The following is a 13,658-nucleotide window of genomic DNA, read 5'->3' as shown; positions in this document are numbered from 1 at the left end:
TATGTATCTTTCATGATACAAGCTCTAATATTATATTTCCCTTTCATCTCATTGAAATTGCATGAACCTTACAGGAGGAAAATGTAGTTTTGTACAGTTTTTGTCATCTATTGCTTTCCCCTCTCCAGCCCTGAAATCCTCTTTAAACTTTAGTGGTTCCCCAGGAAGCAGCTCTGTAATGGGAAAACATTTGTTGCCCGGCCACAGAGGGGATTATTAAGTTTTTTTGGCGATATAAAGATTACTGACTCTCCCGCTGTTTCTTACAGTCATGAGGTGATAAAACCGTGGTGTGGTGTGTATTGTCATTGTGAGTTCCACATTCTCATTTCTCTGTGTTTGACAGGAGACGTCCAGCTCCTCGGAGGTGACTGTGAGGAGCAGCGCCAGAGAGGTCGTCCCCACCACCACCGTCTTTCACAATCAACAAGAGGTACCTCTAACTTTACAAAAGATGTCAAAGATGGCTAAAAGTCGCCATTAGCACTGCTAAGAGGGTCATACTTAGAACCTCCAAGTTATCAAGAAGGGCTTAAAGGAACAGTGTCTAGCATGTAGGGCCGTTAATATCTACATATGGAGCGAACGGAACAACGGAGTCCTCTTCATGGAGCCGGTCGCTGTGTTTCTACAGTAGCCCAGAACGGACAAACCAAACACTGGCTCCAGATAGGGACATTCGCCTTTTCACATCAGCCACCTTAGTTATCCTACACGCCTGGCATGTGGTAGAAGATTCAGTTGTTTGAAATATGCAACCTCAGCGCCATGGGTGAACTGAAGTGTTATTTATGCTTCAAGTCTATTTTTTTTTTCGATAATAAGTGCGTAAATGCGAGGTTGGTGCCCAATAAAAAGCATGGAATAATTCAGTATATTTATCCACATTTTGCAACAACTCAATCAAAGTGATCTGACATCTAGCCAGCTATAGTTTTATAATGAACCAAAAATATTTTTACACTTCTCAACTGGTGGGCTGGCCCTTGCCGGACGCCGCGTCCGGTGCGTCGCAACCGAAGTCTGCTTGGAAAGGCCCAACCGTGAACTTTACAGCACCTGCGGCGGACTGTCCTCAGTGCGAGTCGTCTGCTGCGATGTCTAGTTTACCAAGCTTATGCCATCAGCATTCATGACCATACAACCTTCATGATTAAATTGTTTACTGGAGCACCAAGTTCTTCACAGAGCCAGACTCGTAATTTTGCTCTCAAAGTGCACCAGATTGAGGCATTTAACTTTAATATGTTCAAAATCTTCCGAGGTCCACCCACCACAGTCTCTCAAAATCCTGTGGGAAATACTGTGTTAGCCTACGTCATCCAAAAAACTCATATCTGCGCCGCTGCTCACCGCTAGATGCTGCCAAATCCTGCACACTGCACCTTTAATGAAAGAATAAAAAGCAGGATTCAAGAAGCTGTTCCACTCATCAGCTGTAATGTGGTAGCATCTAACCACTGACAGGCTGCTAATAAACCCAGCACTTCGGTTATTTCTGAACTTTATGTGCCCTATATAGAAAATTAGCCTCACGCTAAGCCTTTAACTCCTCTCTGATTGAAAACAGTCGGCGGCTGCGGTGCAGTTGCCAGTTTACTAATGATTTATCTCTTCACAGGTGATCCATGATCAAAGAGTCCACCAGAACAACATGGCCGCCAGTTACGGGAACCATTTCAATGAAACAGGTGATTCCGCTCATTTCATTTTATATTGTAATGTGCACGTTTTTTATCACAGCGCTGCTTGTGTCCTGTATATTAATGGTTGCTCCCGCTACAGCTGAATAAGGGATGAGCTGTGAAAATGAGTTGGAGTGCAGATGATTTTCTATTCAGTGCAGAGCAGCAAATCTAATCAGGGCAAAGTCAGGAAGGTAAAATATTGGAAAGTGGAAATTGGGCAATCACCGCTGCATGGTTTCAGAAAATGAAAACTACTCAGGTTTTTAATGAAATGATTTATTTCTCTTTCCAATCCCCCTGAGCTCCCTCACTGCGAATGACTTAATGAGGCAGCCTTCTTCTTGTGTCTAATTCAGTTATGCTCGTCGGAGGAGAGGACCTACCGAAGGTTTCCACTCAATCTTTGAAGCAGCAGTATGAGAAAACGATTGAGGGAGCCGCACCAGCCAAGGAAATTAAGGTAATGATGCCGTCTGTTTATCTAAATAGATGATAGTTTGACTTTTTTTACACGCGATATCGGTAGGAAAGATGAGGCCACATCATGGAATAATCAAAGAGAAAATTGCCCGTGCTACAGTGTGAGTTGATGGAGAATAAATTGGATTGGATAAAAAGACCTCATGTCATTACACAGCCAACGTCTGAAACTTTTCCTTTCCAGACTAAAAACAGGATCTCACATTACTGTCTGCAGTTAAAGTGATCTTCAATGAATATTTCAATAGGAACAGGAAATGTCAGGGTTTGACAGACTGGAGACGTGACTCTGTATTTGTTCATTTACATCCAGATAACGTTTGTTATTAGATTTGGAAATGAAGTTTGCACAAATCAAAGAAATAACATTTATTATAATGATCATTTTTTAGGGATGCGCTGATACCGGATCAGATATCAGGCCGATACTGACTCCAATAGCATCCCTAATACTCATTTTAGGTTGAACGTTTACACTTCCTTTCCTAAATGACTCTGTATTTCAAAGCTGTCCTTTTCTGTGCTTTTCATGACATAAAAAAAATCTATTTCAATTTCCTAACTTCAACACAATCCCTCTCTCCTTAACCAAAAAACACTTACGAACCATAGGTTGATGTGGATTTCAACCAGTTTCAATGGGCACCAGTAAGTCAGTCCTCCAAAACTTCAACCATGACAAGCTCCTCCACCGTAAAGACCGCCGCCGCCTCATCAGTCGCGTCGGCCTCGTCAGCGGCCTATGAGATGATGGATCATTTCCCTCCCCCGCCTTCGCACCTGTTACAGGAAACCGCCGTCTCTTCCCAGCATCAAGAGCAGGCTGCCCAACAAAAGCAAACTGTTACTAAAGAGCAGTACTTTAAAAACAAGACTGCGGCCGAACTAAAGCGCCTCTACAAGCACATTAACCCAGAAGTCCGCAAGAACCTGGAAGAGGACTTCTTGATTGATATCACCGAAGCCGAAAAGAAGGACATGGAAAGCGAGGAAATTGTGGGAGACGTCCAGCAGGCGTGCTACATGTTTGAAAATGACGGCAACGGCTCGAGTGAGTGTTCGAGCCCCGACAGAGAGTCCCTGGAATGGGACGAGATCCTCAAAGGCGAAGTGCAGTCCATGCGCTGGATGTTCGAAAACAAGCCACTAGATACGATCAAAGACGACACCCCAGATGAGGACGAGGTGGGGTATATCGTCCAACAGGAAATCATCGCTGGCAAAGATGTCAGACAGACCGCTTGGATGTTTGAGACTCGGCCCATGGACGCTCTGGGAGAAGATGCTAATTCGACTGAGCAGTCACAAAAATCGAGTGATCTCGCGAGAGGGGACGTCCGCACCGCCACGTGGCTTTTTGAAACGCAACCGCTCGATTATCTGAATAAGATCTACCAAGAAGACGAGCAGGAGATTGATGCTGTCGTCACCCAAAGCATCACCGGCGGAGATGTGAAAACAGCCAGATATCTCTTTGAGACCCAGCATCTGGACTCCCTGGGCAAAACGGAAACCATCGAGGAGAGCCACTTCCTGAACCTGAAGTCCGAGCTGGAGGAGATCAAGGGGGACGTGACGACAACCACTCGCATGTTCGAGACCCAGCCCATGTGCGTCATCAGGGGCGATTCGGGAGAGATGCTGGAGATCACCACCATCCGCCGGGAGGAGACCGAGAAAGGAGACGTCAAGACGTCGCGCTGGATGTTTGAAACCCAGCCTCTGGACATTATCAACAAAGACCCTGCGATGGTGAAACTGATATGTGGCATATCCATGGAGGACAACATTCAAGGCGGCGTGAACAAAGGTAGGTGGCTTTTTGAGACCAAGACCCTCGACACCATCAAGGATGAGGAGTGGGAGAGTTCCAGGAAGCTAAAGGAAGACATAATTGGCGCTGATGTGAGGAGGCACTGTCTGGTTTTTGAGACTCAGGATATGGGTACTCTGAAAGACAACGCCAATGCGAGACCTTTACCTTCAGAGGAGATCTTAGGAGGAGATGTTAGATCCGCCAAACATCTGTTTGAAACAGAACCCATGGAAAATCTTAAAGATCTCCTCGAAGTGGGGAAACTCCAGAAAATGGTCGCTTCCGAAGAAGAAAAGGGTGACGTGAGGCACCAAAAGTGGGTCTTTGAGAGCCAGCCGCTGGAGAATATAAGGGAGGAGAAGAAGGAGATCACAAGAACGGTGAACGTCGAGACTCTCGACAAAGGAGATGTGACGAACTACAAGGAAAGGTTTGAAACTATGGATTTAAGTAAGTGTGAAGGAACACAGAGAATCCAAGTGGAAGGCGTCACAAGTGGATCCGTCAGATCCAACAGAGTTCTCTTTGAATCTACCCCCATGTACGCCATGCAAGACAGCTCTGGCCATTACCACGAGGTGAAGACCGTGAGGCGCGAGGAGATCGTGAAGGGAGACGTGCGCAGCTGCAGGTGGATGTTCGAAACACGTCCCATTGATGAGTTTGATGAAAGCATCAATAAGTTCCAGATCATAAAAGGTATATCCAAGCAGGAGGTTGAGTCAGGGGATGTCAAAACTGCCAAGTGGTTGTTTGAAACTCAAGCGCTTGATGCCATTAAATGTAATGTTGAAGGCGAAGAACATACAACTAAGGAAGAAATCGAGAAAGGGGATGTTAAGACCTGCAGGTGGCTATTTGAGACTCAACCGATGGACGCTCTGTATGAAAAGTCGGAAAAGAGCGAGGTTGACGTTGAGGAAGTTCAAAAAGGTGATGTCAAAACGTGCACTTGGCTCTTCGAGACCCAGACACTCGACAACATACGCGATCACACAGAGTCTGAGACCATTCTGAAAACGTGCACCATGAAGCAAGACGACGTCCAAGGAAAAGACGTGCGACTTGCCCGCTTCCTTTTTGAAACTGAGAACCTGGAAAACCTCACAGGCGAGGACGGCGGTTCTTTCAGGAGGGTCACAGAAATCGACATCCTGTCGGGCGACGTTTCCAGGATGAAGTACATCTTTGAGAATCGCTCCTCTGACATTATGAGTTCCACCTCCACAGAAACAATGCAGAAGTTAAAGACGCAGCAGGCCGAGGATATACAGAAGGGAAACGTGGTCAACTGCACGTGGAAGTTTGAGCATCAGCCGATCGACGCCATCCGCGACGAAACCGCAGAGGTGCGGGAAAGTCGCACTGTGATTGATGTTCAGGGGGGCGACGTTGACAAAGGCCGCTTCATTTTTGAGACTTACTCTCTGGATGAAATCAAAGAGGAGTCCACCGAGACTGATATTTCTAAACTCACTAGCATCTTTAGAGATGAAGTAGAGAGGGGGGATGTGAAAAATTACACCATGATGTTTGAAACTCAGCCGCTGTACGCCATCCGTGACAAAGAGGGCCATTATCATGAAGTAACTACAGTTACCAAGGAAGAAATCATTAGAGGAGACGTGGTGGGGGCTCGATGGCAGTTCGAGACAAAGCCTCTGGATTCAATTAGAGATTCGGAGGAGGTCTACGTTATTAAAGCTGTAACTGAGGAAGGCGTCAACAAAGGAGACGTGAGCTCCGCGAGGTGGAGGTTTGAAACGCAACCCCTGGATGAAATCACAGAGGAAATAAAAGTCACGTCGAAAACAGTCGCAGACATCCAAGGCGGCGACGTGAAGACAAACAAGCAGCGATTTGAGACTGATGAGATGTCTCAGAGGTACATCAGAACCGTTAGCGTGAGCGAAATCCAAAAAGGCGATGTCAGATCCGCCACGTGGATGTTTGAGACGCGCACGATTGATGAGATCCGGGGCGAAGGCGTGGAGTACGATGGCATGGAGAGAGTGACAAAAGAGGAAGTGATGAAAGGGGATGTCAAACAGTCTGTGTGGCTCTTTGAGAAGCAGCCCCTCGACAGCATCAAAGAGACTGACGAGACGGAGCTCGTTGTCACAAAGGAGGAAATCCCACAGGCCGATGTGAAGTCGACAACGTGGCTATTCGAATCCACTCCGTTCCACGAGTTTAACGAGAGCAGCGCGGAGAAGACGGAAATAATGGGTAAAAGCATCAAAGAGACACTCGAGGAGCTTTACTGCCGGAAAATGGTGGGATCGCAAGGCGTTCTCATCGAGGCGGATGAGATCGGCGACGTCCGCATGGCGAAGTTCAAACTCCAGAACCAGGAGGCTCCGCAAATCCAGAGAGAGGAGATCATCAGAGGGGATCTGAGCAACATCATGATGAACCTCCTGAACCGCAGCGAGATCACCGAACGGGGGATAACTATCGACAGCGAGGAGCGGGGCAACATCAACACCACGGTGAAGCAGCTGTTGAACCAGGAAAGGGGAGTCAACGTGGAGAAGGAGGAAATTATCCGCGGTGACATTCGAGAGGCCGTAAACAATCTGCTCAAGGACGAGGGCTCCGCCAAGCGCGGCATTTTGATTCAAGAGGACGAGAAAGGAGACGTGAGGATGACTATCTACTCCCTCTTGAATAAAGGGGAGAGCTCCAGCACGGAGAAGGAGGACATCATCCACGGAAACGTGAGCAAAACCCTGCATCGTCTGCTCTCCAACTCGGGAGGCGAGGACTCTAAAAGGATAAGGATCGGAGACTCGGAGAGAGGCAACGTCAGCTTTTACTCCACTTGCATCGAGTCCGGAGCCTTGGATTACCTGAAGCAGCTTCAGTACGAACCCGGTGAGGCCCAGGAAATGGTGGAAAAGGAGAATATCATAGGCGGCGACGTCCATGAGACCAAAATCTTGCTGCGGAAGAATCACCAGCAGATTGGTCGCACGGTGGCGAAGGATGATATAGTTCCTGGCGACGTTCACAGCAGTGTTAAAGTCTTTATGACTGAGCCTGCTGTTAACTACAGAAACCTGGAGAAAAAGGATATTGTTAAAGGTGACCTTAGCGCAGCGCTGGATTCACTTACCCAAGCCATCAATCAGAAAGTGCTAATAGAAAAAGAGGAGGTGGTGAAGGGAGACTTACCTACTACTTTGAGGTCTCTGGAGGAGGCCCAGCGTCAAGCCAAAGAAATGGAAAAGCCTGAAATCATCAGGGGAGACATCAGAGGTGCTCTCGAGTCCCTGGAGAAATCCGCAACCACCAATACGGAAGCGACGGTTGAAGATCTGGTGCCGGGCGATATCAAAGGGACCCTTAAGTCCCTGGAGGAGGCCAAGCAAGCAGTGAAAGAGGTGGAAAAAGAGGAGATACTCAAAGGGGACATCCACACCGCCATGATAAGTTTGCACGAGGCGACGAGCGAGAAAAAGATTTACCAGCATCAAGTGAGCGAACAAGGGGACGTTAAAGGCACCATCCAGCTCCTGCTAGACCCAAACACTTCACCCAGAATGCAGCGCAGGGGGAGCACCGAAGGAGATGTGAGGACGTCTATAAAATGTCTTTATGAAGGGCAGGAGACGACACAGGTGGAAAAAGAGGAGGTAGTAAAAGGCGATGTTCAAGGGGCTATAAAGAATCTCATGCAAAGAAAACAATATTCAAATCCGAGACGCATGCATCCCCCGAAGAAAGCGAAAGCGCCCGTGAAAAATCCATTAACTGTAAAGCAAGCGGAGCATGAATGCTTACACGAAGCCAAGAGTGAGAGTGTGGCAGTCGATGCGGCCCCCGCTGTGAAAAAGCTCTCTCAGAGCAGTGAGTCACCGAAGCACACACAGAGGCACGACGAAAGCAAATCGGCGAAAACGCAGGTAATAACCCAAGAGGCCCGCTCCGTTACCGTAGCCAAAACAGACAACACCGCCGAGGCCTCTCAACAGAAAAGCATGAAAGAGACGAAACAGAAAGCGCTGCCCCCGCAGAAAATACAAGCTCCTAAGCCTATTATGATAAAGACTAAACAAATGAGTAATAATGATCAAACGGAGACGAAAGCGGCCGACGTCAATGTGATGAAAGAGGTACAAAACACATCACAGACCAGCGTTTCGAGCGTTTCGAGCAAGCAAACGTGCGAGACGAAGACAATCAAACAGGTGCAGACTACGGTGACGGAGAAAACGGTCGTGCATAAGCAGAACGTGTCCGAGCAGACGGAGAATAAGGCTCTCACGCAGAAGCACAACATGAAGAATATGAATTTCCGTAACCTTGACATGAGAGGGAAAAGTGTGATCAAAAAGGCAAAGCCAGAGATTCACTTCCCCCCTCCTCCCTCTTCACCGCCTCCGCCCTCGGAGTCGGAGCTCTCCCTCCCTCCGCCGCCGCCGCCGATGCTGGAGAGCCCTGCGTCCCCCCCTTCTATCATGAGGCAGGACAGTGACCTCCCACCTCCGCCACCTCCGCCTCCCGTGGAATGCAAGTCGGACTCTGAGTTTTTCCCTCCTCCACCGCCCCCTCCTCCTCCTCCTCCCTCTGTGGCCGGACAAGATTTTCTCCCTCCGCCTCCCTCACAGCTAGAGCTTAATGCGATGCCTCAGCGTCCCGCTGCAAAGCTGGGCAAACCCATCGGCAAGCCTTTATTCAAAATGCCCAAGCAGCCAGAAACACAGAAGCAGCCCGTGCAAGTTAAACCTAAATGGCAGAAAAAGCAGCCAACTCCTCCTCCTCCTCCTCCTCCTCCAACTCCACCTCCACCTCCACCTCAGCTCCCTCTTGATCAAGAAGCAACAGAGCAAAAAGAAAGAGCTCAAGTTGAGGAAGTGAGAAAGGAAACTACCCAACGGATTGAAACAAGCAAGCAGTCTGAATTAACAACAGTGTCAACAACGAGAATACCAAGCATCCCAGCTGTGAAACAAAAAGAGAGCCCACAGCCACCTAAAAAACGCTTTGTCCCTCCTCTTAAACTGCCTCCGACCCCCGAGCCCGCTCCGGCCTCAAAGCCTAAGCCCTACGCTCGCAAATTTAAAACCCCTCTCATGCTGGCGGAGGAACGGTACCGCCAACAACAAGAAGAAACAATGAGGAGCGCTGCCACAACTCCCACTTCTCCTCCGCCAATGAATATACGCTCCTGTGCTGCCAGTCCTGAGCTTTCTGCAGCACAGAGCATAGAGACGGTTGTGGCCACGGAAACGACAAAAACAAAGAGCGAAGAAGCTAAGATCGTTTCCAAAGAAGCAACGTCACCCGCCAAGAAAACCCCCTCCCAGATCCCTTCGAGCAAGCCCTTGATCTCGGTGGTAAATAAGAAATCAGCAGCAGGATCTTCAGATAAAAAGCATGTTGCCAGCGAGCACTCCTCAGAAAAAATCCTCGCCTCGACTGATAAAAAGAGTCAAACCGCACCCAGGAATCTGGCTGTTTCTGTTTCTCAGGCCTCAAATATCGAAGTCCAGTCACGCTCGAGCGTGGTCACTTCTTCGGTCACGGAGCAGCAGCAGTTTATTAAGAAATCCAGCGTCAGGTCTACGACGCAGAGCGCCGTCCAGGAAAATGTAAATCTCCAAAGCCAGGCTGCGGTCACATTGAAAGCCGAGGACGTAAAGAATAGCGATGCGCCTCTGACACAGGAGGGGAAGATGAGTCCCTCTCTGCCCACGAAAATCCCAAAGGTGACTCCGAGTTTCAAGGTGAAAACGTTCAAGATGCCGACGGAGAAGAAAGAGGAGAAATGTGAGACGCAAGAGAAAAGCGATGTGTCGCAGAAAAGCGAAACGAAAGTGATTCAGAAAAGCAGCCAGATGAAAACAGAAGTGAAAGTAAAAGAGATGAATGTGACCCCGCCGAAAAAGGAAGCTGAGCTGGAGGTTCACGTGAAAAAGGGAAAACAGGTGCAAAAGAATGAGACGGAAGTAAAGCTGTCACCATCAGTTACTGTTTTAATGCCCAAGGTGGCTAAGATAACATCTGCAGCGACTCATCAAGGACAAGGCCATGTTTCTGTCTCCCACAGCCAGCAGAGCATGAAGGCAGAGCACGTTCATCGACACGAGGAGGTGGTTGTGACTGAGAGTGTGGTGCAGCAGCAGAGGCAAGAGGCCGTTCACATGCAAAAGCAAATAAAGGTGCAATCAGCAGAAACGAATAAAACGCAGATGAAGGTAGTAAAGCCAAAAGGTGAGCTTAAGGACGTGCAAGGGACGGGCAAGACGACCCAAAAAGACGAGGCCCGTTCGGTAGAAATCACACATTCGGAGAAGTGTAATGTAATGCAGAAGCTGCTCGCTCAAATGAAAGAGCTGGAGGGCACACCGAGCAGAATAGACTCCAACGCTGTCAGGATGATTATAAGCGAACTCCCTGACTGGGCCATGGGCGCGGATGAGAGAAGGAATTTAAGCGAAATTGCTAAACAGCAAAGTAAGAAGAAGCTGAAAGAGATGATGACGTATATGAGAAATAATTTCCAAGCAAAGTTCACTTTCTCGGAGGAGGACGCGTCAAACGCCGTGGAAAAGCGGGAGAAAGAAGCGCCGCCAGCGCCTCCGAAACCAGACAAGAATGTTTTCAGCACAAAGATATCGAAGATCAGTATCGGCTCGAGCAGGAGTGAAAAGAAGGTGGTGGTGGTGGAGGAGAAAAAGTCACTTCAGGAGAGGAAAGTGCAGCAGGAGCTGAGCGAGGAGGCGGCTGATCAGAGAGTGTCCTCCCCGTTGGCGAGCATCCGCACGCCGTCGCCCACTTTTATAAGCATCGAGTCCAGGAGGATCGACTCGCCGCTCAGGGTGACCCCGTCTCCTCCGCCCTACAAAGCAATCGGGACTCCTCCGCCTCCTCCTCGCAAGTCGCACACGCCCACCTTCAGCAGGGCCACGCCGTCCCCCACGCTGAGCCGCTCGGAGAAACTGATGAAACTGAGGGAAACCACGTCCAAGCTTTCCCGCGGCCTGACCCCTCCGCCTCCTGTGCCGCTCCCAGAAAGTTTCGCAGCTGAAAGAGAGCGATCGTCCCCTTTTTGCGACACTCCGACGGAGAAAGACGAGGAAGGGTTGACGGACGTCGCGGAAATGGTGGACTCCATGATGACGGTGAGGGATAAAAAGTCTTTCTTCGAGGACGCGCAGAAGTTGGAGGTGAGCAGGATGTACTCGCGGAAGGATCCCATCGACATCCCTGAACGCTTGGGACCTGACGCCGAGGAAGGCGGCGAGGCCGTGATTATAGACATCATGAAAGACGACCTCCCGAGAGTTGATATGTCTAAGCTGGTGAACCGATTTGAATCCCCGCAACCGAAGGTGTACGCCAGAAAAGATCCTATTGTGATCACGGAGAGGCTGGGGAGCGATACGGAGGACGCGGAGGCCGACCCGCCGAAAAGCGACGACATCCCCGTGTTCAACGTTAAAGCAATAAAGAATGTATTCGAGACGGGAGAGCACAGCTCCCAGGCGGCCCGAGATCTCCGAGAGCAAATAGAAAGAAGAGAACCCGAATCAGCTCATTCGGAGCCGGTGGGTCACTCTGAAACGACAGCGGTCACTGAGCAATTCTGCAGCATTGATGACTTCGGGAACATGACAACTGGGACGGTGAGTGAGATGCACTCTGGGAGCTCCCTGACCCGCGGTAACCCTCCATCCTACGCCGACGTGGTGCGAGGCGCAGTTCCGACGGTCGACGTGCCCCCCGAGGCCTCCACCACCGAGGAACTGCTGAGAAACTTCCAGCAGTCGTGGGCCGAGAGCCAGGGGGTTTTCCAGAACCTGGGTTTCAGTGTCACCGAGCAGAGGAGTTCGCAGTTCGTGACGCACCAGCAGCAGACCGTCGTGACGGGTAAAACCTCGCTGTGCAGCATGAGGGATACTAAACAGGCGTGACGGTGTGTTTAACATGCTTTGTGTGTGAGAAGTTTAAGGCATCAATTGCATTGTGTGGAAAAGAAAAGAAGCATTAACATCGGTTTGACACTCTTATCTTACACGCCGTGATTTCCTTTGATGTGTGTTTTTTTTTGCTTTTATTTGAAACGTTCACACCAAAGCTCGGAGCCTCCTCGCATTTTTAAGGTGCTGTCAGCTTCACAGATTTTAATATTCACAGGTTACACTTTGTCCTCTTTATTCACGCTTGTGATGCGTGAAGCTGGCAAACATATTGGACTAATATTTTTTCCTGTGTGTGATGCAGAGAAGTGCTTGAAATGTCTCCAGCAAAGAAAGAAAAAACAATCCGGTTTAATTTATTCTTATTCTTCAGGTGAAGATTCACCCTTTTTTTGTGAATTTCAAAACAAAGTAACTTTTGAAAAACATTGAATTAATTATGTTTTCAAAGCTTTTGCAGTAATTATGAAAATCACTCTCACAGTCCTTCAAAGAAAAACTATTTTTAGGGAATGAATTGCAATTCTGAGGCTTTTTCTAACACCTGGAAGACATTTACAGTTTTATTTTGTTAGCTGACAACCCTTATAACCTGGTTACAGTAAGTTTGTTTTGTCCTTTTTGGTAACACTTTTTGGTATTCGCCTAATAATATTCACACTTTCCTGGAAAGAGCTCTGTAATTTGATAGTAATTCTTTATAAAATATGAAACCCTCTATTAAAACCCCAGTAAATATTACTTCAGACTCTCTTGCTCAGTGGTTCCCAACCTGCAGGTCATGAACCACCAAGTGGTCCCGAGATGAATCAGAGGGGTCACAAGCCAATAAGATCGGGGTAACACTTCTCTAGCAATTAATTGGAATTCATTAATTAGAAATGTACCGACTGAACATCTCTATGATTTGTACCAAATTACACGGCTCTTTCCAGGACATTTCCTAGGAAATTAAAAGGGAAATGACGACCCTATAAATTAAAGCTGTTCCCTCATTTCTTTGCAGAAAACTCGAGTTCCAGAGTCCGAACTGTGTCGGGTATGTCGGAAGAGGGTTTACCCGATGGAGTCGCTGATCGCCGACAAACTAAACTTCCATAAAAGCTGCTTTCGCTGTGAACACTGCAGCGGCAAACTAAGGTGAAGCTTCACAGAGCGAAAAGCTTTTCTTCTGCTTTTATCTTTGCACTATTTTAACCATTTGTTCTCTTCCTTTTTCTTTTAACAGTCTTGGTAACTACGCCTCTCTCCATGGACGAATGTACTGCAAGCCACACTACACGCAACTGTTCAAATCCAAAGGGAATTACGACGAGGGATTTGGACAGAAACCACACAAAGAACTCTGGAATAACAAGAACCAGGAGAATTCACCCGAAAAAGTCAAATCGCCGTCACCCGAAAGGAAAGTCATGGATTCCAGATATTCCGCCCCTCCGAGCACATTAGTCGCTCCGGATGACGACGCGAAGAAGCCGGAGGATGAAAGCAAAAAGCTCACGACTAAGATCTCCGTCGTGTGGCCTCCTCAACCGGATTCTCCGAAGAAATCCTTCGCTATAGAGGAGGAGTTGAAGTTGGTTAAGCCATCGTGGCCCCCGAAGGAGGGCTCAGCTCAGGAAAATGAACACCTCAATCAGCCGATGAAGCCTTCATTAAAGGAGACGGATATCCCCCCGGCGAAAGTACAAAACGGACCCCAGGAAAATGACAAGGTGCAAGAGAATGTGAGGAAGCTCGAGGCGC

The 13,658-nt window shown here is 48.4% G+C and overlaps 1 protein-coding gene across 2 annotated transcripts in view; it reads left to right on the top strand.

Moving 5' to 3' along the window:
- The window catches only part of xirp2a (xin actin binding repeat containing 2a), a 63,224-nt gene extending 49,941 nt beyond the window's left edge, over nucleotides 1-13,283 (top strand). For both annotated transcript variants that reach the window (XM_037761885.1, XM_037761886.1), the window contains 6 exons: nucleotides 347-433; nucleotides 1,622-1,691; nucleotides 2,045-2,148; nucleotides 2,781-11,862; nucleotides 12,919-13,052; nucleotides 13,141-13,283. In XM_037761885.1, the coding sequence (XP_037617813.1) occupies nucleotides 347-433; nucleotides 1,622-1,691; nucleotides 2,045-2,148; nucleotides 2,781-11,862; nucleotides 12,919-13,013 (9,438 nt within the window). In that variant the 3' untranslated portion in view covers nucleotides 13,014-13,052; nucleotides 13,141-13,283. The remainder of the gene's footprint in view (nucleotides 1-346; nucleotides 434-1,621; nucleotides 1,692-2,044; nucleotides 2,149-2,780; nucleotides 11,863-12,918; nucleotides 13,053-13,140) is intronic.
- The last annotated feature ends 375 nt before the right edge of the window (nucleotides 13,284-13,658 follow it).

This window comes from Sebastes umbrosus, chromosome 24 (assembly GCF_015220745.1).
Source record: "Sebastes umbrosus isolate fSebUmb1 chromosome 24, fSebUmb1.pri, whole genome shotgun sequence".
In the NCBI taxonomy this organism is placed as follows: Eukaryota; Metazoa; Chordata; class Actinopteri; order Perciformes; family Sebastidae; genus Sebastes; species Sebastes umbrosus.
This window is presented reverse-complemented; position numbering and strand designations above follow the sequence as displayed.